General features: G+C 48.4%; 1 protein-coding gene across 2 annotated transcripts in view; it reads right to left on the reverse strand.

Annotated features, from left to right (window-relative positions):
- LEMD3 (LEM domain containing 3) overlaps nt 1-27,383 on the reverse strand; it is a 212,046-nt gene that overhangs the window by 50,217 nt on the left and 134,446 nt on the right. For both annotated transcript variants that reach the window (XM_078676332.1, XM_078676325.1), the window contains exons 8-9: nt 18,620-18,722; nt 3,692-3,870 (exon numbers count right to left, since the gene is read on the reverse strand). In XM_078676332.1, coding sequence (XP_078532458.1) covers nt 3,692-3,870; nt 18,620-18,722 — 282 coding nt within the window. The remainder of the gene's footprint in view (nt 1-3,691; nt 3,871-18,619; nt 18,723-27,383) is intronic.

Raw genomic sequence — 27,383 nt, forward strand, 5'->3', positions numbered from 1 at the left:
TGCAGAATAATTTGGTCATAGGACACTACTGGGTGCTCAATTTGTCGATTTCCTTTACACTATTTGGCCTCCGATGATTGCTCTTTAGTGTCACTACTGGTTTGAGCTCCATATTCATTTTTTAGATCAAGATCAAATGCTACAATCCATGCATTGCATGTTTACACAGATGCTACCACTCCAACTCTTGAAGGTAGTATCTCTGCCTTTTGTGTAAGAACCCATCATCTTTTTTTTTCTACACACACACACACACAGATACCGCTGAATGGATTTCTTACATTAGAAATGTGCAAAATATATTTTATCTGAAAATGATACCATCCACCTTCAGAAAATGAAGTGGAGAAGACCATTTTCATTGTGTATGTGCTTTAAAAACAAAAAGAACAGATGGACGGAATGCTGAATCATACATTCACCCCCCCCCCCCCCACCCCGGTCACAGATCTGGGATAAATCCATCACTTTTTTGCACACCATTCCAGTTTAGAACCAGCCATATGCAAATCAGTATTGACCTCACCCCGAAATACCATGCCAGGTCCTCCCTGGATCAACAACAAGCATCCTGGGACCGGCTTTGGGGTGACACCCCTCATCAACCAGGCTGGTTTGAATCTGGTGGCAAAGCGAGCACAGGACCCATGTCTAGGCATACCCATCCTACTTAGGACAACAAATGCAAAAAGAACCGATGATGGACGGAATGCTGAATGAATCAAACATTCACCCCCAGTCACATATCTGGGTTAAATCCATAGTATTTTTTTGCACACCAAGCAATTCCAGTTTAGATTCAGCCATATGCAAATCAGTCTTGACACTGTTCCCCATGGGAACCGTCCAGCCCGAACTGCCAGGCCAGGTCGACCCTGGACCAGAATCAAGCATCCTGGGACTGGGGTCAATAATGATTTGCATATGGCTGGGTCTGTACTGGAGTGGCAAAGTGAGTTAAAGAGCGATGATGGATTCAACCCAGATCTGTGACTGGGTGCGAGTGTCTGAAAAGTTTCAGTGCTCCGTCCATCTCCTAGGGTTTGCTTTGTTCGCCGTAATTGGTCACTTGCTCACTTTGCCCCTGGATTCAAGCTAGCCTGGCTGATGAGGGGTGTTACCCCAAACCTAGTCGAAGGATGCATGTTTCCGGTCCAGGGAAGACCTGGCTTGGCAGTTTGAGCTGGACAGTTCCCATGAGGATCAGGGTCAAGACTGATTTGCATATGGCTGGGTCTAAACTGGGGTGGTGATGTGAGCAGAAAAACGATGATGGATTAAACCCAGATCTGTGACTGGGGGATGAGTGTGAGAGTTTCAGCGCTCCGTCCATCATCTCCTTGTGTGTGCTTTAAACACAAGAGATATATAGTTTAACTTTTGGAGGAAAATAAAGCGGGGTGTGCTTGCCATCGTGCAGCACTCCTCTTAAATTGAGGCAGTTTGTCTGCTTTGAGAGCCTGGTTTCGAGTACAGTACATCAAGTGTTTCTGCTGCAACATGAAGGTACTTTCAGTATGAGCAAGAGCTCCTTATTTCTTTTTGGTCTGGAAGTCCATGTGAAGCAAAAAGACTGACTATATAATTTCTATTTTAATAATAATACTTCAGGAGATAGGATGGAATGAGAACTAGTGCCTGCACACATTGTATGGTGCAGAGGATCAGAGATATAGGGGTTGAGGTATACAATAAAAAATGTTTTGAAGGTACAGAGATTTTTTTGACAGGAAGATTGTACCAGGAAACTAAACATTCTGTTCAAAAGATCCTACTTGCACTCTCCTGACTAGCAGATGTTTTGCTATATGCTGCAGAAAATTCCAATTTCTAAGCATCATATACCCCACAATGTTTGATCCTAAACCTAGTACAGTTTACAAGTGCACTTGGGCCTTTACGAACATCTCATTTCGAGTCAGCACTGTTTAACAGGGTTCTTGAGCTAGCACTGTTAAGTAGCGCACATTATCAAATAGCAGCACACTATGTTTTAAACTAGGAAAAAAAGATTCAAAGTTTGTTTTTTCCCCATTTATTACAGATCAAAAAAACAATTCTAATGTTCAATAACGAAACACCTGGACAGTCAACAAGTGTTTTTACCTTTGTTGCTACTTTCTCAAAACAGAACTTGGACCTATTAATAGTGGGAGTTAAGGTATTGCGCTCGAAAAATGACTGGAGTACAAGTTGGGGGACTCATTAAGTCAAAATGGTGCTCACAATTATTCTTATTCCCAGAGAGACATTTTTCTGAGATGGATCATTTTAAAACCATCGATTTAATGGGGCGGATTATTCCAAATCATATTTAGAGGCCATACAGGTAGGGGCAGAATGGTTGAGAATACAAAATTATTTGCCTTTTGTAGGACTTGCGTTTGTTCAGTACGAGACGGGTAGCACGTACCCCCTAGAGAAGCACCAAACAGCAATGTAATATATACACAAACTTCTTCAACTAACTGATTAGAAGAGCATTCTCCAGAGTCTTTGGCTGGCAGAACATGGATGTGTAACTTGGGCATTTCCTGTGCTTGAGAATAGATTTTGAGGGGGTCAACCATTTAAAGATGCTGTACAAAACCAGCTGCAAGAATTTCATTAAAGGGACTTGACCAGGAAATTAGCTAAATTGGTACCAACCTACGTTGCTGCATGGAACATTGGAAATTGGCAGAAACCTAAACCTTCCTAAAGCATTTGCCAGAAAACACCTCTGAGCATCTCGGGTAGCTGGTAAAGGGGTTGGGATAGGCAGACTGTCTCCTCAAATTATTATATTAATAGTTCACAAGAAATTACCTATCAAAAAGGAGAATTCCAATTATGGGTTTGCTTTGCCATTCCCATCTCAGAGAACTTATCATAACTGCTGAAGACATGACCATAGGGATATAGCTTATGTACGAATGGTATTTATATGTACACTTTTGGAGTCAAGAGGTCAATGACCTGACCACAATGCACAACGTATCTGAACAAATAACTATTTTGGTGCTAGAGTATTCAGATAATCCGCTCTCTAAAGGTGGCCACAATACTGAGCTTCAGACATGGGTAATTAAATGAACACAGTCTACTGGACATTTACTTCGGTCACTCTTCAAATAGCAGGCTAAAAGTGCTTTATGGACCTTTGACAAAAACACAGGGGACAGTATCAAAACAACCTAGATACAAAGGTAGGGTTCATATCCGTTGGCAAAAGAAGTGGGATTTTCAGGTTCAGGACAACAATGGGCATGTTCGTGATTGCAACTGTTTTGGATCAGGTCAGGTGAGCATCAGAGGTAAGAGATGGTATGTGCACTGGATACATCTTAATGATGCATGTCATACTAAATTTTAAATTGTCACTTAACCCCTTGGCCGCAGCGTGAATTTCGTCCAGCGGCACGAGGGGTGGATGGTGAGCGAGGCGGCGCCATGCTCGTGACGGAAACATGCAGTCATGAGTCACGGGCGGCCTGTGCTCATGACGGCGTGGTTAAGTCACGGCCCCGCCCGCTCATTAATTCACCCGCACAGGCAGGGAATTAATGCCGCGTTGGCAGAGCGGCTGGTGCATGACGAAACCACGCCGTCATGAGCACACGCTGCCCGTGGCTCATGACGTCGTGGTTCCGTCATAAGCAGGGAAGGGGTTAAACAAAATATACAAGTGTTGTATACAGGAAAACCATACCTTGACCTTGCCATACTTTTGATGGTAGCACCGAAACATTATCACTTGATGCAGACGGTTGTATCCACCTCCATACTAAAAAATCTGCACCGCCTATTCTTCGACATTCTGTTCGTACTCTAGATTCATTTGAACCAACAAAATTAACAGCTCGGTCCCACACTTTCTTCATTTTAATCCTAAAAAACATAAAAGAGTAACTAGATGTAGCACACTGGCTTTAAACAAAATTACACTTATTGATCACACACGTGCAAGTTGCAATTTGCTAAAAAAACACAAAAGAACAGAAAGCGTACCTTACTTGTTATCCTAGTACTACAATCTTTAATTCATCAGCACTCACTAGTTTCATCTACAAGCAGCACTAAGACTTTCTTTTTTAAAAAGACCTCAATAACCCTCAATGCACTCTAGATTTTTATTGTAAAAAATGAACAATTAAACTTTACAACGGACTTCGAGCAGACGGCAGCTTCTATTTATTCAATGCTTCTGTTCAAAACTGAAAAAGGGAAGAAAGTAGGCAGATATACATAACAAGCATTGGCATAGTCAATAGGTCTCGCCTTTGGGATATAATAAGTGTTTAGCCATGCAACACTTGAAGTTGTTGCACCAAGGATATTGTGCTGCATAAATACTTATTAGGTACCAAAGGTGAGACCTATTGGATACGCCAATGCTTGTTTTGGTAGGCATGGGGAGATTAAGTGATTTGCCCAGAATCATAGGATGTTGAGTTGACACCGAGACGCGAACCTGGCTCCCCAGCTCCAAAGTCGGTAGCTCTGGCCGTAATGCCACATCCTCTCCAATAAATCTATTAATAAATGATTTTGTAATTTAGTGGAATGTTTCGTGTAGTTACATAAGAACTTAAGATTTATATGTCGGATGCTGAGGTATGTATGCATCCATGGGGGCCACAGGTTTGATTCCAGGTGGGCCAGAACAGCCCTTTATCTGTCAGAGGTCCATAAAAAGAGACGTGTTGAGCAGGGTACTACTAAGAAGGGCGTTCTAAGAGTTATAAAACTGTGACACTTAGTACTTATTCAAGCCAGATATATCTGTTTCTATCACCGTTTTTTCTTCAGCTGATGATGGTACTTGTGACGGTGAGTTTTTAATGGTAACATAAAACTACCGGGATTACAGTTAGCAGAAGACAGAAAAAAATAGCACTTGGTGAACAGATCCCGCGCAACTTGGGACACTTGAGAGGTCTGAACCAGCATAGTATTATGAACATTGGTATTTTCTTCGTTTTCATAACTGCACATTTAGGGGAACAAACAAGGTCATGGCCTTCAGAACAGATGTCAGCGGCGAGCGTTAACCCGTTTAAAAAAATTACTTATTACTGGGCACAGAGTGTGAATGACCAGTTGAAAAAAAAAAAAATCATTTCTACAGGCACACTAAAATAAAAATAACCAAAAGCAAAGCAAGAAGAAAAAGAAACTTATAACACCTAACTAGCTCCAGGTTGCAAATGAATCATGCGTTTTCATCCTCAGCCGTTCATATGACGTTCCGAATGCCAGGTGCAACCAAAATGGTCCAGCAGGAACTATCTGAACATCGTCCACTAGAATTTAAACAGGAACAACTAAATAAAGCTTCTACTTAAATACGTGGATAGCGAGTGAGGTATAAATAAAGTCTGTACACAACAGTAATAAACTATTAACAGCTGTGCTGCAGATGTTCTCTTCCTACACAAACTCCCGCCATGTAGGAAACGGTGAGGCACAGTCTGGCATGGTGGTCGAGGGGTAGTCTCTGAAAGCCAATGTGGCCTGCCCTCCTGCTTTCTGACGCATTCCCCCGCACACCAATTGGTTCGACAATTAGGGTAGAGCTAATCTGTAGACAGAATCTGTTTGTGCCACTTCCAGGGAGAATCAGGCCTGCAGATGTCATTGTCCTGCGCCCTTCTTGCCAGGGCATTATGTTGGAAATGCTATTTCTGAAGGCACTCTGGGAAGAATGGCGGTGTTTTGTCGTGCTTTGCTGAGGGCACCCAAATGGCAGAATGGGCCGCTGCCATTTAACACTGTGCCATCAACACAGGAAGGAAAGGCCTAGGTGCGTAACAGAGTCTGGTGACGCTTCATGGATACATTATTTATATATATTAAGCCTCTTGTAAGATGCACCGTACAGAAGCCTGGTTGGCGCCACCGGGGATCTAATATAAATACATGTGCATGGCATAATTGTGGTGTGACGCCGCAAAGCAAACAATGCTTTTGTGAAACTGATATTAGGGTAATAAAAAGGCAATTAGTCCTTTTAAACATATCACCAATTAAACATATGATTTTAGAGCTCCTAAAGCGCATAACCGATTACGGTACATTGCAGCGCCTTTTCGTTCATAGTTTTTCTTACACATTTCTACTTTGTTTTTTTATATATGGGAATTTTGGTGCTTTTATGAATTTATTTGTATTATCCTGATCCATTTTCTTTCATGTCTGCCTTATTTCCACTGCCTTACTCCGATGCTCTGTTTATTTGTCCATTTCTACGTATTACGTTTGGCTCCAATTCGCACTTGTGTGCTCCGAGCAGTGGCCCTTGAGCGGAGGTCAGAATATTTGTTGTTTTTTTAGCCACGGCAGCTCACTCACCCCACCGCCACTGCCCGCAGGATTACAGTTCCCAAACTTTTTTTTTAATGCGCTTCAAACACTGGGCTCAGAGGCTAATCGCTGCTTTGATGTGTAACTGACTTGCGAACACAAAATGGGCACCCTGCGGTCTCGTATTATTCACTAACTGCAGAGAGGGCGCCAAATGTCCTGTCCAGGGTGTTATCGGAGCAAGAGCCGGCTCTGACCTCTAGATAAACTCCATGGGGTGCACGTGGGCGCATGCGCAGTACTCCTTAAGCAGCTCACACCTGTCCAGGCGCTGCTGCTGCCGCTGAGAAGAGGCGCCCGGGTGCAGGGGCTCTGCTGCTCGCGCAGGGAGGTGCACAGAAGCAGGGCATTTTCGGTGTTTATTCTACCAGACCCATCGTGCCAACGAGACAGAGCCGCTCTGTTGTGAGTTAACAGGAACAAGACACTTAGATATGATGAAGACGAGTGCACAGGACAATCCTGAGGGAGAAGAGGACACAGTCAGACACAATGGGGAGAAAGTAAGACATTCTTGTCCAGAGGGAGATCAAGACACACAAGGTCTGGATGAGAAAGAGACCCTCAATGACACATGGGGAGATAAGACTTACAGCGACATAAAGGAGAATAAGTCCTTCGCTGACATGTAGGGAGGAAAACCATACAGTGACTAAAAGGGAGAACAAGACACTCACTGACACATGGGGAGACAATCGAGCGCGCCTCGCACTAAAAGCAAAAAAATAAATTAAAAAAAAGTTTGGAGAGGAGGAGGCAGTAGGGGGGAAGGGAGAGAGGAGGTGGCCTGCGCCTGTATCCCTTGCGGGAGAGAGCAGGAGCCATGTGTTAATTACAAACAAATGGTTTCAAAGCTCGCTACCGCAAGGGAATCGCCAAACATGCACGCATTGCCATTGAAAGCAATGCAACGCATGCACGTTTTGGGGCCAAAAACTGATTCCTAAAGTCCTCCTCCTATGCAGCGCATGCATGCTGCCTAGGCAAGACCTAAAAACTAACCACAAACAACAGGACCCAATTGCAGACTTCAATATGGAGTCATTTGGTAAGACGAACTCAGGTTTTTAAGCTTTAAAAAGGATATTAGGTCTTGTGTGGATGCACTGATAGAGGCAACAGTTAACAATCACCGAGAGGGCCTCTCCAGAGCAGTCAGGGTCATCCTTTGCTTGGTTTCTTGCTAGTTTGACGATAACTTATTGAATCTGAGAGAATGCGTACACAAACGCCTTCAACTAGCTTATTAGAAGAGCATTCTCCAGAGTGCTTGGCTGGCAGAACATAGATGTGTAACTTGTGCATTTCCTACACAGAATTGATTTGCAGATAACCTCATACACAGAAGACGTCATGTAACACTGTAGTTCAAAAGCCTTTCATGATGCTCTTGAAACTCGTCATTAGTGAGTCTGTATCAGCATTTTGGATACCAGGAGAACTGTCTATTGTGATTTGAAATTTCTTGGCAATCCACATGGCTGCATCTCTAGAGACAGGGCTCTGAAACTTGTACCTACCTGCTTTTTGAGGAAATACACTGTGGCTGTTTTGACCATTTGTACACGTAGGGATCTTGATTTGAAGCTTTGCGGAATTGTCCCTCTTACTCTGTTCGCTCTCTTTTTTTGTGCCAGTTGAGTAGTCGGACATTTGATGCTATATTCCTCATTGCATGACTTCAGATATTTGTCACTGTTTCCCCTTTGCTTGATATCTTCAGATTCTTTTTTCCCCTTCTTTCCCCTATAATACTCTTGCAGAAATGGGTTCCTCTTGACTTTACCATACTTCTACTGCCCTCTTTTTCAATTTACCTAATTTGCGGGAGGGTTGCAAGTGAATCCAGAAAATTCTTCCAACTGCATGAATGCTCATACCGAAAGTAATCATTTTGTTTAGCTGTGTGAACCTTTTCTAGATTCACATTCTGGGCACTGATTGTATGGTGGCATTCTCCCTAGCGAGGAAGGATTAATAGGAGTCTGCATTTGTAAACCGGTGTTTCAGTACTTTTAGTCTCACCTGCAAATCCTTGTTAGTTTGGATATCCAAGCAGTACTGCTTCGGGAAGTTGTGCACAGAAGACCATGGGGCAACTATGCAAAGGTCATTATATAGACATGCTAGTAATGAATGCAAGTGTCCCTTCCCTTTTTCTTGTAAAGTGTCCCTGGGTTTTCTCCCAGTACCACTCCTGCTCCCTTGTAGCATGTCTGGATTGTTTGAACTATCAATCTTGTGATAGTCCACTTAGTAACTAGTAAACCCTTGTTTGCCAGGGTAAAAGAAAAGAAAAATTGTCTTGCTTTCCAAACTAGTTTGGTTTCCTGTGGGTAAGTCATGAGTGCACTTCTGAAATTACATGATGAAGAGCCCTTTCAGTTTTTCGTTTCGGTTGTTGGAAAACATAGGTAAGTGAATGGCCTGCTTGACATTAAAGTGCTAAATCATCTATAGGAGAAACTGTGGGTTAGTTCTCATTACCACTCGGTCTTTGTGTATCTCTACAGGTAAGGCCATTACAGTGAGAGTGCCTGCAGTTCTTAAAGGTGTGATGGCAGTTCAGAAAGCCATCTTGCCGGTTAAATACTAGCAAACGTCTAGCATTAAGCATGAGCTAAAGGCATGGCAGCATGAGCCATTTTAGCTCTAGGTTTAGGTTCCACACTGATCTGGGGGCTTATCTCTGTGGCGCAATCATCTTCACCCCTCTAGGAAACCTCGAGGACTAAGGAGTTGAAAAAAATCTGTCCTATGACTTCCTTTCCCCAAGTCTCGTACCGTTCCACTAGCACATTAACCTGTACCACTCTGCTGTGTACCTTCTTGTGGAAGGTCTTCTGGACACATTTAGGTTCTACATGCCCTTATAGGTGGCAGATGGTGGCCCGATGAATCATTCTGAGCCCTACTACTAGGCTGAAGGTAGCTGGTGCAGAGTGGCACGGGAGACCCTTTTCAATTGTCAACAAGTCATAATGAGCTGGCAGGCTCGCTACAGTGTTCTGTGCTATCTCCTCTAGATCAGAGAACAAAGCTGGTCTGGCCCCACTAGAGTGATAGCAGGATTAGAATCATGGGTGTATGCATTCTGTACAAGCAGAATTCAAGTGCGCAAAATGAATGCGTTGCCACATTTGCTATATTTATGCCAGGCCCCCTTGGCTCCTATTCCGAAGAGACATGTTGAGTCCCTTCAGAGAGACTTCACTAGCTTCATATGAGCAGGTAAGAAAACCAGAGTCAGCCCTGCAGTATAGACATTCTGGTGTGCCAAGACATCTCATCTTATCTTATAGGGCTACCCAGTTAAGAGTTATCGTCGAATGCACGGCAGTTGAAGCCGAAATGAAGTGGCTGTTTATGGACAGTGCTGCAGCCGGTAACTCTTTGGGATCTGCTCTAGCTGGAAAAATCCCATGGGAAGGCTGTAAAATCTTTCAGAGGGAACAGTCATGACTGAATCCGGTACCAAAAAGCTATCTGGTGCAATATGATTCACAAGTCATTAGATTGGAACTTTTAAAGTACTGTTACACAGATGTTGCCCCCTCTTTAAGAAGTGGCACAAGTCACAGCAAGTATTTTGAAGAAGGAATCAAAAACCAAAATACATTCTAGATGGAGTTTAGAGAAAGAAGGGAATTGTCACCCAAAAATGGGTAGCCCCAGGGAACACGACCGTGGTGTCATGCCGAGAACAAAAAGCCCAATAATGAAAGATACAAATGGCGGCAGACAGTGGTGGAGTGGCAAACAAGAGAATTAAAAATTCTGATGAGACGTAGAGATTTCAAAGGAAAGGGAACCTTAGGGAAAAGTAGCAATGTAGTCATAGTTATGAGTTGGAAAGCAGCTTACAGATCTGCCCCTTCTTTAGAAGCCATCCTTTTTTAATTCCTGCTGCTGGTCAGGCTGCACTTGGACATGAAAAGATAAAAGTAGTAGGGGCAATGTGGCTCCCTCCTACATAAAGTCCTTGCCAAAAACAAATTCCATCAAGTTTGCTCTCTTTCAACGTCTTCTGTACAGGCTGACTTAAATTCATAAAAGTCTGACTGGTAATGTACACTGGGGTATTTGCCTGAATGCGCTTTTCTGCCCTGTATAGAAACAATTCAATTGTGGTACTGACAGTGGTCTGCAGCCCTTGTACATCTGTGTAAGCCCATACAGTTTGATATGGCGTTTAAATACCTAATCCATGTAATCGTAATAATATTTGTGATCATGCTGCCTCCTGTCTGCAGAATATTCTTCTGATTGTGTGTTGGTGGCCCGGTTACTCCTAGACCCGACCCTCTTTTATTACAATAAGTTACAGTGAGTTGAGGACAATACCCAACACGGACTACTGTGGTGCTGGCAAGGATGGCCCTCAGATTAATAGATCACACAACCAGGATGAGCAAAACAACTGTTTAAAAATCTTAACCAGTATGGATATGGATTTACTAGATGCTGGAGCAAAATATGCCTTGCCGAAGATGCATGATTCTCCTTTCTCTCCATCACAATGTAAAACCTTTCTTAAGCACTGCATATTAGCTCTAGAATAGTCTACCACATGTCTTAGAAGACGGCGTGATGGAGTAGGACAAAAGGAGCAAGGTACGTAAACACCTCTTCAACGTAAACTGCATCATAGTGGATCCATTAATCCCTAGCGGCTCCATTCATTCCTAGCTTCATCATTTTTAACTCCTAGGAGTATTTTAAGATTAAACACTAGTCCATTTTTAGGTACCCTTTTGCCAGTAAGGTCTAAAATCTTAGAAACTCTCTCAAAGTATTAAAAAAAAATGTTGATTTCTGCTGAGAGTACGATGGTACATAGCTAAAGTGTAGGAGCAAAATATGTATTACCACCAATGTGAAAGCAGGTAGCAAAATGCCAGTTTAAAGGGGTAGGCTAGACCCAATTAAATAAATGTAGCAATGGAAATTATGAAGAATAGAAAACTACAGAGCATAGTCTCTCAAAATAGCTAGTTTCTAGGGGCGTGGCTTGGAGGGCGTCGATGGCGGTCGCAGCTTAGAGGAGCTCCCGCCGGCCCGATCATAATCTGCTCTTTTATCCTGGCCCCCGAGCCCGCTCATTGCCTTCCCGGTGTGGAGAGTGTTCCTGGCGGTGTCCGGATCCCTCCGGTGTGCCGACCCGTTCTCCTTGCCGTCCCGGTGACCCGGGATTGCCGGCGGCGTGGTGCGGCCTGGTGTACACGAGTGGAGCCGGGACCTCGAGTTTCAGGGTCGGACGCCGACGGCCGGTGATCGGGCCGGTCGGGTGATCCCCGCGCAGAGGCGGCACCGCCGGAGCTTGTGGACACTGCTGTGGGGCCCAGTGGAGCTATCTCATATTTTGAGGTGACCCTGTGACGGCGGAGAGGCGCGGCGGCCTGTACAGACCCAGGGCAGCCGGGGACCTCGATTTTTGCGGCCCCGGGCCGGCCCGGACCCGGATGACGGTGGGTTGCTGAAGCCCACCCCTGATGTTGCTGGGGCGGTTGCCGCGCCCGACGACCACTGGGCACACACCGCAGGAGGAGCACGGAGGGGGTGGATTGTGGCAGGGGCCCGGCTGCCTGGAGGACTCGACTTTGCTCACGCAGTAAGCCCTGCGGCACACTTCCCCTGGCCTGGCCCGAGGCCACTTGACATCTGCGGCACGTCGGAGCAAGTTCCGGCTGGATCCTGCTTTGGGCACCTGGGGCATCCGAGTGCGACTGTGGCTGGCCTGGCCCTGGGGACACTGTGGCCTGGACTTTGGCGACCCCCGGCCGGGCTGTATCCTCACTGGCTTCTAGACGGAAGGTACGGGCGCTGTGCAACCGGGGCGCTGGAGGGTCGAGCGCCGCGTCCAATTTGGTGTGCTGGGACAGATTTCACGGTGCTGGCTGGTGAGGTGGACGGATGGTGCATCGACGACGCTGCATAGTGCTGTTCAGTGGGGCTCACGAACACGCCTGGAGGGACGAGCCTGCTGTCCGAGTGGTGCCTGGAAGTCTTCCACAGACGGTCCGCGACAAACTGTGAGTGCCCCCCCCTCTCCTCCTCCTCCCTGGTGGACCTGCGTTAAGGCGCCGCGACAAGACGTGTGGCCCGAGGGGTGATCAGGGCTATCCAGTTTGAAGACCAGAGTGCCTACCCTGCATCGTTTACTGCTGTGGTCACGAGTGAGGGGTGGGGTGGCCAGGACGCCCCAGTGTCTTGAAACTATACTGGCTCGCAGATCCTGGGTGCGGTCCGAACAGAGACCTTGGAGGCCCTGAGCAGGTGACGGGGCTGTCCTATTAGCGTTCCCGCCGGGGCTGGCCGCCCGGAGTGTGGCTGCGGTGCCCGTGATCTGGGGGTGCTCATTGGGGACGGCGTTCAGGCCCTGACGGTGTTTCCTTGGCCCACAGAGTGGACACTGCTGTTGAATTATTGTCGACGAGGGACCCACCGCAGTGGCTGAGAGGCCCTCTTCCCTACCACTAACCATGACGAGAGGTGGGGGCGGCACTGGTCCTGCCAAGCATGGGCCGATTGATAAATTCACGGGACCCGGTGGGGGATCCGGGGCCTCCGGGGGTGGCCAGGGCACAGGTCCTGATAATGCGGCCCTAATGGCCGCCATTACGCAATCCAGGGACATGCTTGATGCCAAAATAGGTGCGGTTGGAGCCGATGTCATGCTGCTGCGTCAAGATCTCCGCAATGCTGTGGCCCGCATCACCGAAACCGAGACTCGGATTACCGGGGTGGAAGATGATGTGGTGGCCCTAAAGAAAAAGGTGGAGGACATGGCCAGGATTCAAAAGGGGCTGGCACTCCGGGTCGAAGATGCGGAAGGGAGGGCGCGAAGGAACAATCTGCGCTTTGTGGGATTTCCAGAGGATTGTGAGAAGGGGTCCATGGATGTGTTCTTGACGCACTGGTTGGAGAGTTGGCTTCCCCCGGACGTTCTATCACGCTGCTTTGTAGTGGAACGCGCCCATAGGGCCCTGGCGCAGAAACCGCCGGCGGGAGAGCGACCACGTCCAGTCATCGCCAAGATCCTCAACTTTCATGACCGGGACGTTATTCTTAGGGAAGCAAGAGCGAAGGAGGACTTGTCGTTCGAGGGTCACAGGATTATGATTTTCCCGGACTATACCAGGCTGGTGCAGCAGCAGCGCCGATCCTTCCAAGATGCGAAAGCCAAGTTACGTGGACTGAAAATTCAGTATTCACTTTTGTACCCTGCTCGTCTGCGTGTTGTATTTCATTCCAAGACCCACTTCTTTGACACCCCGGAGGCGGTGTTTAACTGGACGGATGAGACAGTCAGGATCCGACCGAATGCCCAGCCGGGCCTGAACTCTGGAGCATCGCGTGGGTCATCGCCGGAGAGGGGCGAATCCTCCAGCAGGAGCAGGAGACGCGGGAAGTCTAGGTCGCGGCGCCGCTCCCAATCCGGGGGTGACCTGCTGGATGGTGCACAGTCGGACACTGCTCAGTCTGGGACTGGGACCTGAGGATCGTAGGGCCCCCTCTTGTCTCCTGAGCGTCATTCGACTCTCGCCTTGGCTGGTGGCCATAGGGGTGACACTACTGCTTGATGGGCTGGCGCATGGTGTGGAGTGGTCTAGGCCGTGGCTGGACACACAGGGGGGGGCGCGATGTTTGTAGTAGTTCTGTCCCGCTGCGCTTAAGCGGTGGGCCACATGTGAGTAACGGGGTTCGGGGTGCTGACCCATGGGCGGCCTATTCCTCCCATGTTCGAGGGGGGCCCTAAGGGGAGGTACTGTTAGTTGGGGTGTGTGAGGGGATCCATTGGCCTGGGGGCTTTGGGCGCTCTGTTTTGGGCCCGGGGCTCTTTATGCCGAGACAGGTACTTCACTGTTTCATGAGGTATAGGGGTGGGGGAGGGGGGATAGGCGGGGGTTTGGTAGTTGGGGATGTTGTGCTGGGGAACGGGGTGGGGGGGGTGCAGGGTAGTTGGGTGGGGATGCACGTGATTTTTGCTGCTGTGATTTTTGTGCTGCAAGGTGCTTGGGCTAGGTCCGAGGGTTTCCAGATGCTCTCCCACCGAGACTATGGGTGATTCCCCGGAGACGGCGCCTGTTAGTGGCTCCATGAGGATTCTTAGTTGGAATGTCAGGGGAATGCTGGACAAAATTAAAAGGGGAGCAGTACTGCGCTGGGGTAAGAGGGACTCGGCGGATGTCATGTTGTTGCAGGAAACACATATGTTAGGGACGAAGGTACTGAGTCTACAACGTTTTGGTTATACCCAGGTGTTCCATGCAGGCTTTACCAGGGGGTCGAGAGGGGTGGCTGTCCTCATTCATCGACGCTTGTCTTATACTCACGAGCGCCATTGGCTTGATCCCCAGGGTCGGTTTGTGTTTGTCAGGGGCATGATTGGTGTGGAACCTGTGGTGTTCGGCAGTGTGTATGCTCCCCCTCCCCTGCAGTGGTCTCTGGCGGAGCACCTGTTTGAATTGTGGGCAGATATCCCGGACTGCCTGGCTGTAATAGGGGGTGACTGGAATGATGTGATGGATGTGAGTCTGGACAGGCAGAGAATGCAGGTGGCCGCGGGGGCGCCTACCCCTACGCGTCTGAGAGCGATGAGCGATGGGCTAGGTTGGGTGGATGCATGGCGACATCTACATGCCAGGACACGTGAATACACGTATGTATCGGCGGTGCATGGCTCCTTTTCCCGGTTGGACTGTGTGTTTGTACCCGGGGCCTTCCTCGATAGGGTGAAGCAGGCCGTGATCCAACCTCGAGGATTGTCGGACCATTCCCCAGTCGCAGTGCGGATTGCACTGTGTAAATCCCATCAGCCGTTCCGTTGGCGGATGTCTTCGTGGCATCTCCAACGGACGGAATATACGACCCACATGCGCGGTGCGATAGCCCAATATTGGCGGGAGAATTTGACCGAAGACATGGACAGCGTGACGGTCTGGGAGGCCATGAAACCCACGCTGCGGGGCGTGGACATCGCCTGGTGTGCTGCCGCCCGTCGGAAGCGTCAGGAGGCCACTGTAGCGGCTGCGGCTGCGGTGAGAGCTTTGGAGGGGCAGTGTAGTGGAGATGCAGGAGATGTGGCGCTCAGGCTACTTCTCCAGGCACAGCGATCCTATGCTTCGATCCTACTGGACGAGGCTCGGCAAGCCTGGCTGGCCACGCGGAGTAGGGTGTACCAGTGGGGCGACAAATCATGCACTATGCTCCACCGACTGTGTCAGCAAACTCTACAGCCGATCTCTCTGCCGGGCCTTACCGACGGGGAGGGGATTGCCATGACGGACCCTGCTGCGCTTGCGACGAGTTTTGACGACTATTATAGGGTACAATACGCTTCGCGTGATTGTCTCCCACCGGAGGCAATTGACAAATTCATAGCTGACCTTCCCCCCCGGGTGATATCGGATGAGGCCAAGACAGCTCTAGACCTTCCCCTGTCGGCGGAGGAACTGGGCGACGCGCTAGGACAACTTAACACGGGCAAGGCGCCTGGACCGAGTGGCTTTCCCAGTGAATTCTACAAGAAATTTCATTTGCAGCTGGGACCGCACTATCGGCTGGCTTTGGAGGCGGCGCGGGAAGGTGGTTGCTTGCCGGATGACTGGCGTCAGGCTGAAATAGTGGTGTTCCTGAAACCGGGCAGGCCCCCTGACAGACACGAGTCGTATCGCCCGATTTCCCTTATTAATTTTGAGGCCAAATTGTTGGCTAAGGCGTTAGCGAATCGTCTTCTCCCGTATGTTGCAGAGCTGGTCCACCCGGATCAGGCGGGCTTTATGCCGGGCAGAGCGACAAGGCACAATATCAGACGGGCACAGGTAGCGGTGGGTGCGATGGGGGCGACTGGGGAGCGGGCGGCGCTCCTACTGGCAGACATCGACAGAGCGTTTGATTCTGTCAGCTGGACGTACCTCTTTGCTCTGTTACCACGCCTCAACTTAGGTCCGGTTTTTGTCTCGTATGTCAAACTGTTGTACACCGACATCACAGCCTCGGTACGTGTCTCGGGCGCCATTTCGGAGAAATTCCCGATTGCTAGGGGGACCCGGCAGGGGTGCCCCCTGTCCCCGTATCTCTTTGCGCTAGTCATGGAGCCGCTGGCAGCCTGGGTGCGCATTGACGCGCAGCTTCGTGGCTTTGTATGGAGTGCGAGCCTCACGGACAGAATCGCACTGTATGCGGATGATGTTCTTTTCTTTTTGACAGACCTTGATCGTTCAGGCCCGCGTATTTTGGAGATAATGCGCATTTTCGGGGACGTCTCGGGACTCTACCTTAACCCGCGTAAATCGACTCTCTGGATACTAGGGGGCCGGCGCGACGTGTCTCCTTGGGCAGTGGATCTACAGGTGGCGATTGGTGGCCTGAAATATCTCGGAGTCTTCCTGTCGGAGTCTGCCGATATTGCGTGGGAGCGTAATATACAACCGGTGTGGGACAGGGTTCAATCCGACGTCAAAACGTGGTCGCGCATGCCTCTGAATATCTATGGCAGATCTGCTATTTTTAAGATGGTGGCCCTCCCTAGACTGCTATACCAGCTACAAAACCATCCGTACAGAGTGGACCCGCAGTGGTTCCGGCGTGTAAACTCCTTATTGGGCCAGTTTCTATGGGCTGGGGGTGCTTCTAGGGTGGCACTGCGGACCTGCTTTTTGTCCACATACTGTGGAGGTCTCGCGACGTCAGACATATTGTCCTACTATCAAGCCTCTCATTTGCTGGTCTTAAATGAGTGGTGGTACGGTGGCCGTGATGATCCGGCGTATGCCCTAGAACATTTTCTGATGGGAGATGCCACGCTCCATACCCTATTGTATTCGGCCAGGCGGCGGAAGTCGCTGCCGCATGCGACTCAAGTGGTCTTCCTGATATGGAGGCAGGCACTGCGTCGAATGGGCTGGTGGGGACGGCTGACGGCCGAAACGCCGCTGTGGAACAACGGGCAGCTCCCTGCACTGGCTTCCCTGCAGGGGTTTGGTGGCTGGGATTCCATAGGGATCTCGTCACTTGGTAATATACTTACCGGGACTACCCTTAAATCCTTTGAAGCGCTCCGCGCCGAATTTGCGATGCCTAAGACCCAGTTTTTTAAGTACCTACAGCTTCGTCATGCTCTGGCGCAGAGTCTGGTGGAGCTGGACCAGCTTCCAGACTTTAGCCCCGTGGAGGCTAAGCTTTTCATGGGAGACCTAGGGGATAAAAAAAGTCTCGAAAATCTACCAAACACTGGTCACTCACTGCTCCTCTTCCCTGGTGTCGCTGAAGGCCTCTTGGGAGGTGGATGTTGGTCCGCTGGATGAGGATGACTGGAGAGAAGCGTTGGAATCCCCCCGGGGCACAGCTATAGCAGTGCGGCTGCGATTCATACAATATAAATACTTACATCGGGCCTATTACACTAGAGAGAGACTGTGGAGGGCGGGCCTGATTGCTTCTCCTGATTGCCTGCGCTGTGGGGCTGAGAGAGGCACATTGGTGCACACTGTGTGGTCGTGTGTGGGCCTGGTCCGGTTCTGGGGTGGAGTGTGGGACTGCCTGTCGGAGGTGCTGGGATGGGAGCTACCTCGTACACCTAGGTTGGGTCTTCTTCATATCCTGGATCAAGTGGGTGGTAACATCTATAAGCGCCATCTCCTTCTGTTAGGCCTTGTTGTGGCCAAGAGGGATCTGGCGAGGGCCTGGAAGAGTGACCGCGCCCCCCCGCTTAACGCTTGGAAGGCGGGCTTAGACTTCCTCATGGGGCTGGAAAAGCCAGTGTTTGAAGCCAGGGGCTGCCCTCGGAAACATTACAAGATCTGGAAGCGGTGGGCGGACTACAGAGACCTGACATTGGATCCTCCCGCTGAAACGGATGATGATCTGTCCGATGATTGAGACCTCGGGGCCTGGAAAGTTCCAAGACACTTAGTGTGTTTCCTCTTGTATACTGCAGCTGATTGTGATCACGTGCATCGGGTTGGGGTGGGATAAGGGGTGGGTAGTTGGGACTGTTGCAGTTGTGGGGGGGATAATGGGGCGGGTAGGGGTTAGTCATAGGTTTGAGCCATACGTATATTCTGCTGTAATTTGCATATTGACGTGCTCTCCTGCTCTTGGAGAGCTGTACACTTGATTTGCTTGAACTTCTAATAAATACAGTTTTGAAAAAAAAAAATAGCTAGTTTCTCATTTTCATTTTAAAATGTTGCCCATGGGTGACGTCTTGCATGTAAAGTATCTGAAAATGTACTTGTTAGGATGAAGTGCAATATTTGAGCTGACATACCTGTCTTGTGGTCGTACTAATGAGTCTCGCACATGAGGAATGGGCATGTAAGGCTGCAAGTCTTTGTTTTCATGACAAGCATCATTGTGGCTCCTCAATACATCTGAAAAACAAATTTTAGTGATTAAAACCTTTTCCATCAATATTTGGATTCCCCTTCTACCGGGACACTGAAAACAAATGCACACACAATTTCTATAACATGCCTCAAAAGCACATTTTGGCCGCACACTTGAAACCTAAAACAAAAAATGTATTAACAAAAATCTAGAAAAACCAAAGGTGATGATGGACGGAGCGTTGACAATACAAACACTCACCCCCAGTCAACTGATCTGGGTTTAATCCATCACCGTTCTTTAGCTCACTCCGCCACTCCAATTCAGACATGGCCATATGCAAATCAGTCTGACACTGAGCCTCATGGGAACAGTCCAGCCCGAACTGCCAAGCCATGTCTTCCCTGGACCGGAATCAAGCTTCCCAGGACCGGTTTCTGGCATTACAGCCGTCTTCAGCCGGGCTTGCTTGACGCCAGTGGCAAAGTGAGCAAGGGACTCACGTCTGAGCATACCCTGCCAACTTAGGGCGAACAAAAATCTAGACGAGAACATCACAGTTGATTATCAGAGTAGTTCTTCAGCAGGAGTTTCTTTGATAATCGCAAGGCGATGAGTAAATCATCTATCCAAGGAGAAGCCTCAGAACAAATTAAGTCTTGATACTTAAAACATGAATTATTTTCCAACTCCTAATACATCGAAATGATTCAAACAGCTTGACCATAGCAAATTATTGATTTCAGGGGGGAGGTGGAAGGAGACCAGGACATGCCATTACACAATGAGCCACATGACAAGAGAGGAGCCAAAGAAAACAAAAAAAAAATGGTACAAGTAACTTTCTGCTCTAGCATAGCACCTCTGAAAAGAGTTCATTTTTTTGCAACAGAATGACATAGTGACCCTTTACAGTTTTCCTGAAAACGTTCTACAGTAGAGGACTAAATGGACGCGTTACTTATCTTCGGTAACGATGTATCTGTAAGAAACATTTGTAGTGATCGATTCCTTACCTTAGAATTGCCCATAGGCGTTAGACTGTATCCGGAAAGTTTTTGTCAGCAGTACCCCTGCGCATCGGAAGGTGGCGTTGTGCGGCTCTGCGTCAGTCGCTGGCGTCGTGATCGCCAAGATGACGTCGCGGGCGCTACTTAGACACTGTCCAGGGGCGCTGACATCAGTTCTGTAAACGACTTTCAGCGCCAGGAACGCAGAGCCATGCAAGAAACTGACCACTAGTGCATTGAAACTAGGGCCCTGAAAGAGATGACCGTAACCCTATAAATCAGTTCGCAGAGCGGGGAGGATGGGTGGGGCGATAAGGAATCCATCACTACTAATGTTTCTTACAGATATATTGTTATCGAAGGTTAACTAACTTGTCCATCTGAAAGAAACACAAAGTTATAAATTCCTTACCTTAGAATAGATACCGCAGCAATACCAACCCCGGTTGTGGGTCTGCGAACCAAGACAACACCAGAAAGTCCCAGAGGACAGTACAGCCAAAGAAGCCATCTCTCCGGACTTGGCTGTCAAGGCAGTAATGCTTAGTAAGCGTGTGCAGCGAGGCACACTTGGCTGCCTGACAAATGTCCTGCAGGGGAACACCAGGTCTCAATGCAGTAGTGGCTGCAGTTGCTTTAGTGGAATGAGCATGCAGCGCCACCGGAGGTTCCTTTTTAGCCAACGAGTAACAGGCTTTGATACATAAGAGGACCTAGCGGGAGATAATACTGTAATACTGTAATACGAAAATACTGTGTGCGGTTGAAATAAAATGAAAGAGCACATTTAGGATCCAAACGGTGGAGCCTCTCTTCCTCCCTGGAAAGAAGGTGGGCAAGGTAATAGTCTGCCCAATGTGAAAGGCTGTAACAACTTTTGGCAAAAAGGAAGGACTGGCCTGAGCACAACCTTGTCCGATTGACAGATAGAAAAGGAGGCTTACAAGAAAGGGCCTGGAGCTTACTCACTCGCCTAGAGGAGGGGATGGCAACCAGGAAGGCAGTCTTGAGGGTCAAGGGACGAAGAGGACAGTTATGAAGGGGCTCGAAAGGAGCACACAACATAAGTAAGAACCATACTCAAGTCCCACTGCAGCATCACAAATGGAATAGGAGGGAAAAGGTGTGTAATACCTTTGAGAAATCTATTTACAACCGCGGACTTGAAAAGAGAAGGCCGACCAGGGAGCCTGAGAAAGGCAGAGATAGAAGAAAGATAACCTTTGATAGTGTCTAGAGCAAAGCCCTGCTGTGCTAGAGAGAGAAGGAACAAAAGGACCTCAGAAAGAGGGACAGAAAGGGAATCCACAGTTTTTGCCGTGCACCATGCCACAAATGTGTTCCACCTGCAGGCGTATACCACTTTAGTGGACGGGTGCCTGGCTGCCAGAATGACATCACAAACTTCAGGAGGCAGGTCGAAAGGAATCAATTGCCGCCGCTCAATCTCCACGCATAGAGGTGGAGGATGGACAGGTTGGGGTGGAGGACCGTCCCCTGCTGCTGAGACAGAAGATCCTCCTGAATAGGCAGTCTGATCGGAAGATTGATGCTCAGACTGAGTAGCTCGGGATACCAAACTCTAAGAGCCCAGTCGGGGGCAACAAGAATGACTTGGGCCTGGTTGCGCCTGATCTTCAGCACTTTGGGTAGAAGTGCTATAGGCGGAAAGGCGTACAACAGACCGCAACTCCACAACGAAAAGCACCGCAGACCGAATGCGGACTTGGAAGTTCCAATGCGCAGAACTGATGACATTGCACATTCCCTTCGGTGGCGAATAGATCTAATAAAGACTCTCCCCACTGCCGAAAGAGACATTGCACCACGTCCGAGTGAAGACGCCATTCGTGATCCATCATGCACCTGCGGCTGAGTTCGTCCGCCCTGGCGTTCAGAGAACCTGCCAGGTGTTGAACCACCAGGAAAACACCCAGATGTTCCAGCCATGTGCAGAGGCGCAGGACCTCCTGACAAAGGGTACATGACCCTACCCCACCTTGCTTATTGCAGTACCACATGGCGGTGGTGTTGTCGGTGAACACCTGCACTACTCTCCCCTTCACAAGAGGGAAGAAATGCCTCGGGCAAGTCGGATCGCCCCCCACCACCTCTCCCCCCAAGACCAGAGGCCTCTGATCCCCGCCTCTCCCATGTAGCCACCCCATCCCAGGAGGGATGCATCAGTCACTACTGTGAACTCCGGTTGGGGTTGGGAGAGGGATCTGCCGTCGACCCAATGCCGGTCCATGAGCCACCGATGCAACTGCTGTGCAGTGCACTACATGATCTGGATGTGATCAGACAGGTTCCTGTGATGCTGCGCCCACTGGAACTTCAGGACCCACTGCAGAGTCCGCATATGCCATCTGGCATGTTTGATCAGCAGGATGCAGGAGGCCATGAGGCCCAGCAGCCTCAAGGTCCCTCTGACGAAACCCGGTATAAGGGCTGAAAGAGTGGAATCAGAGACCAAATGGGAGCATAAACTACTCCCATGCCAACACAGGTGTGCAAGTCTCCACAGTGTCCAGTCAGCAGCGATGAACCAAGCCCTGGCAGAGATAGGCAGTTCTTATTCTAAAAGATAGACTGCTAGAGCCAATAAGATGCATTACAGTTTTCAAAGGTCCCTACCCCTCTATGTTCCCGGTGGAATCATTTTCCTCCAGTGGCTAACCATGTTGCAGGACTTCCTGCCTAGTGTCTATGTTGAGAGCGGTTATCAAAAGAAATGGGAAAGGCCGGGCTTCATGCTGGCTGGAGAACCCCCCACCATAACAAGGACTAGTGCTGCCTACTTACTCCCATCCCTCCTGTAGGAAGCTGGCACTTCATGTGATATACCACTATGTGGTTATATTGTGTAAAGAATCCAGAGATTCCCCCAGAAGTGTACAGGGCTCAATGTAAACCCAAAAGGCTCTATTTGTGGTAGTGCCGTTGAGAAGTCTTAGGCCTAACACAGAGGCGTGTAAAACATTTGCTATGCACACAGTAATTAATTAATTAAATTAAAAGACCATTTATATAGCGCGATAGCTACCCTTAGGTGTCCTAGCGCTGCTGAAGTCACGCTTCTTGCCAGGCAGTTGGGAGCTTATTCTGGCTTATTAAAAAGGAGGGTTTTTAGGAGTTTGCGGAAGGTGAGTAATGTGAGCTCTGATCGGAATAGAAGAGGGAGGGAGTTCCAGAGCTTGGCGAGATTGTGGGAGAATGAGCGGCCCCCACACCTAGCTCTCTTGAACCTTGCTGTTACTACCAAGGAGGAGGACTTAGATCTAAGCGGTCTGGTTGGATGGTAGGCGGTTATCAGGGGTTGATTGATAATAGCGCCTGTTTTCCAGAAGGATCGATGTGCGATGCACATTGCTTTAAACTCGATCCTTGCCCTCACTGGGAGCCAGTGGAGGTCCCTCAGTCTGGGTTTGACTGGGACTCGACGGGGAATTTGGAGGAAGGTTCTGGCTGCACAGTTCTGAATAATCTGCAGTTTGTTTAGAGTGGCCTGAGGTGCCCCAAGGTACAGAGCATTCCCAAAGTCTAGACGAGACAGGATCAGACCTTGGATCATTATCTGTCTGGCGTGAAAAGGTAGCAAGGGAAGGATTTTACGCAGGAGTCCTAACAGGCCAAAGCAGGTGGCAGAAAGCTTGGTAGCTGACGTCAAGTGACTTATCCAGCCAGATGCCTAGGCTTTTGATCGAGTCTTTAGGTGAGGGGGCAGGGGGGCCAGAGGGGGTCAATGGTGCTGTTGACGGAGTTGCCGAGGAGCATGAGCTCTGTTATATCCCCGTTTAATTTAAGGCAGGAGGATGTCATCCATTCGGTGACTGCTTCCAGGCAGTCCTTCAGGCCGTGGGGGGAGGTTTGTGGGGGATTGAGAGCTACCACTAGCTGAGTATCGTCCGCATAGATGATGATTTTTACTCCAAAGGGGCGGACGATCTCAGCGAGGGGGCTCATGTATATGTTAAATAGCGAGGGGCTTAGGGAGGAGCAATGCGGGAGGCCACAGCTAAAGGGTTTGCTGGAAGAGGTGCAGTCACCCTCAAATACCTGGAAGGATCGGTTGGAGAGGAAAGACCTAAACCAGGTGAATGCCATTCCCGAGATTCCTTTACTGCTAAGTCGGTGGAGTAGAATGTTGTGGCTTACAGTGTAGAAGGCGGCACTTAGGTCAAGAAGGATGATGACCGCCGAGCCTCCACTATACAGGATCCTCCTGCTTCCTCCGTTACTGCAACCAGGGCAGTCTCAAACCCGTGGAGGGGGCGAAAGCCCGTCTGGGTGGGGTCCAAGAGTTTGTTGGACTTTAGGAATTCTGTTAACACTGTATTGGCATGTCTTTCAAGGATTTTACTTAGCCAGGGCAGCAGGGAGATGGGTTGATAGTTGAAGGGGTTGTTATGATCTAAGTTCGGTTTTTTCAGGAGGGCTTTGACCATAGCTTGCTTCCATGGAAGTGGAATGATCCCAGTAGATAGAGAGGCATTGAGTAGTTCTAGAATGATGAGTAGAATGTGATTAGTGACTGAGAGTAGAGTGCGTGGAGGTGCGGGGTCGTTGGGGGAACCGGATTTTACCTGATGCATAATAGATTCTAGAGTGGTGGAGTCTAGGGGGGGGGTGATCAAGTATGGCGGGGGGCTGAAGCCCGGATTCAGGAGGGTTATTGGACAGGTGGGCAGGATGGGGAAAAGAAGTGTAGATCGTTTTGATTTTGCTGAGGAAGAAATCTGCTAGGTTAGCGCAGTGAGTTTGGGCGTTCAAGAAGCCTTGGGGTTTCTCTGGTAGCTGAAGTAGGGTTTTTGCAATGCGATATATTTCCTTGGGCTTTGAGGCTGCTTCGCAAATCTTTTCCTCAAAATAAGACGCTTGCGCCCATTTGATGCTGGCCTTGTAGGATTTAATCGCAGCTCTGTAGGCAGTTTTCACAGAGGGAGAGTAGCCCAGGCACCGCTTCATCTCCTTCTTAATAAATGACACACAACTCAAAAAAGAGATCCATACCAATTTTATAAAAATAAACTTTTCAGTTTTATTTTAAGACCAAGATGCAAGTTCTAAGGCATGAATGTTTTTCACAAGAAATACACTTTCAAAAGTGCAATTGTTCAGTATTGGTAACCCATGGAAGGAAAACAAGAATACGGATTTGCAGGTAAGTATATGACTTACTGTCTTGGTTTTCAGGATGAAAAACTGCACCAGGCATGGTTGAGGTAAGTAGCAAATCAGCACCTCCAGCAGCACAGGGCCGGCTGGGTGCAGGGTTCAAATTCAGAATCTGGCGCCAATGTTAACCAATGGAGAAAGGGTGTAATCAAAGAGATGCTGCTCACAGGTGAGCAACACGGTTTGGTAACCCAGTCTATGGGGGTTATGGTAAGCACAGGAGGAAGGGGGGGGGGACTTGAGGGCAGGGAGGATCACAATGCTGCACCAAACTTACACCCTCAGCAGCGAAATGGTCAGTCAGGTTAGGAGTGCCAGCACAGTGTCGGGCACTCAATGCAAACCAATGGGGGAAATCAGTTTTGAAGAAAGGCTGCAGGCTCAGGCCAGGAGGCCGGACGAAGAAATCCTACAGTTGCCCAGGTATGAGTTTTACCGGCACGTCACAGTGGGGGGTGGGTGAACGAGAAGGAGGAGGGCGTTGGACATGTGGTCTTTGTTTTCTCTGCACCAAGACATGCAGGCTGCACTGGCAGTTTGTGTGGTCTCAGCGAGGGGTCCATAGGGGACCCTCTTCAGTCCCAGTGCCCTAGGTACCAAGGTATCATTTACTAGGGGCTTACAGGGGGTCTGAAGTGCCAATTGTGGTACAGGCTTAGGGAAGGCGCTCTGTGCAACTTTCAATTGAAAACGCATCATTTTCCAGGCAATAGGTGGCGGGCTAACCATGTCTAAAGAGGTACTTTCTCACACTCGCACAACCTGGTGCACTAGTTCTTGGGGGGTGGGTGTGGAGGGATGTGGAAGGGTATGTGCGAGTCTATGGGCAGGATGGGCATCAAAGATGAACCACTACCTTCAGCAGTTTGCAGATGAAGACACCATTACAATATCGAGGACAAATACTGCTCTTACGTAGGGAGTTGTTTGTTCTGCAGAGCCTAGTTAGCTATTCTTCAGAACCAGGGTGTAAAATAGATACATTTTTGAAAGGACGTGAATTATCACCGGTTGTTTGTGGCCTGCTCTCTGCACTCCTCCAAAAGAGTCACAGGACCACTCCTAGTGACGAAACACGTGTTGGCTGGTTGTTTGGTTCAATACAGTCATTGCTTCATGATAAAAAACGTTCAAACTTACACTTGTGTCGACCACTGCATTTATAGAACACATAAGATTAACATTGTGATATCCCCACCACGTGTGCCCAGTACTGTGCTTAATTTCCAGTGTGGATCCTGTGATTCACACAATTCTGGGTGTTATCGGGTAATTCCCCCGACCTGGCAGCACCGTACCGACATAGGTCCGTAGAAGACACTATGTGCATTAGTCTGAGCGCCATTCTTCCGGACTTCACTAAAAACCCCACCCCAAGCCTTTGGATAAATTTTTGACTTCAGGTCCTGTATCACCGTCTATGTGCTGTTTTTCATCAGCCAATTAGCCCAAGTGTGGACAGATTCATATGGTATTTGCATTAGTCACCACCTCTAGGCAGGATGCACACAGAGTAGACTTGAGGCTGCAGGAATTGGACTGCAGTGCACAATATATAAACATTGTAAGGCAATCTAATTGTAGCGTAAAAACACTCATATTATTGAGTATGAAAGTAGGCATCATGTTCAACTAAGTAGAACTGGCAAAAAAAATGTTTTGAGTATCATTGTAGAGCCATGTGTTCTGAAGTTTATTTAGTTCAGATCTAAATACCCTAACTCCTGCTATGATAAAACCCAGTTGTGTAGCCCAAGTTCTGTACAATGACTAGAACCCATTTGTCTTTTGGCATCTTATGTCTCAAATATAAATGTTGAGGTTTCCCCCAACCGGGATGAGGGAGTACGAAAACAGAATGAGGAAGTGAATGGAGAAACTCAATCTCACCCATTTTATCCTACATGCGGAAAGATTTGATATGTCATGGTTCAAGGGTAACTAGTTACTTTTCACATTTTCTGTAAATGTTGCACTAAATGATAGAATAAGGCATGCTTGCCAGGCAGGCTAAAGCAGCTACTACTATATCAATCTCTCAAATTTTCATCTGGGATAGTCAGCAATAGTTTTAACAATCTGAAGGAGCTAGTAAGAATGAACAAACAAATAACAGAAAAATAAGATTGCAATTACTAGTGAACTTATCCTATACAATCTCTCTTTCACCATATTGGCAGCCAGTTACTAAACAGGAAGGCATTTCACGCAGAAGAAGGGTTGGGATGTACACACATGTAACAGAACTGAAAATTCAAGAGGCATAAATCAAGAACAGTCCTATGAAAGATGCCAGAGCCGAAAATCAACGTACGACTACCCTACCAACTTTAAACTGTACCACAAAAACATTCATTCCTATTACAGCAAAATTGGTTGACCACCATAATGAACTAAGCTCACTATCAAAGGAACAAGTCCCTGTAAACCCATCAGAATATTACCACTAAGCACAACAAACCAGGCTCACAAAAATATAATATTTTAAAATATAATGTTTTGGAACAGAGCACAAAA

This window comes from Lissotriton helveticus, chromosome 1_1, assembly GCF_964261635.1.
Source record: "Lissotriton helveticus chromosome 1_1, aLisHel1.1, whole genome shotgun sequence".
NCBI classification, from domain to species: Eukaryota; Metazoa; Chordata; class Amphibia; order Caudata; family Salamandridae; genus Lissotriton; species Lissotriton helveticus.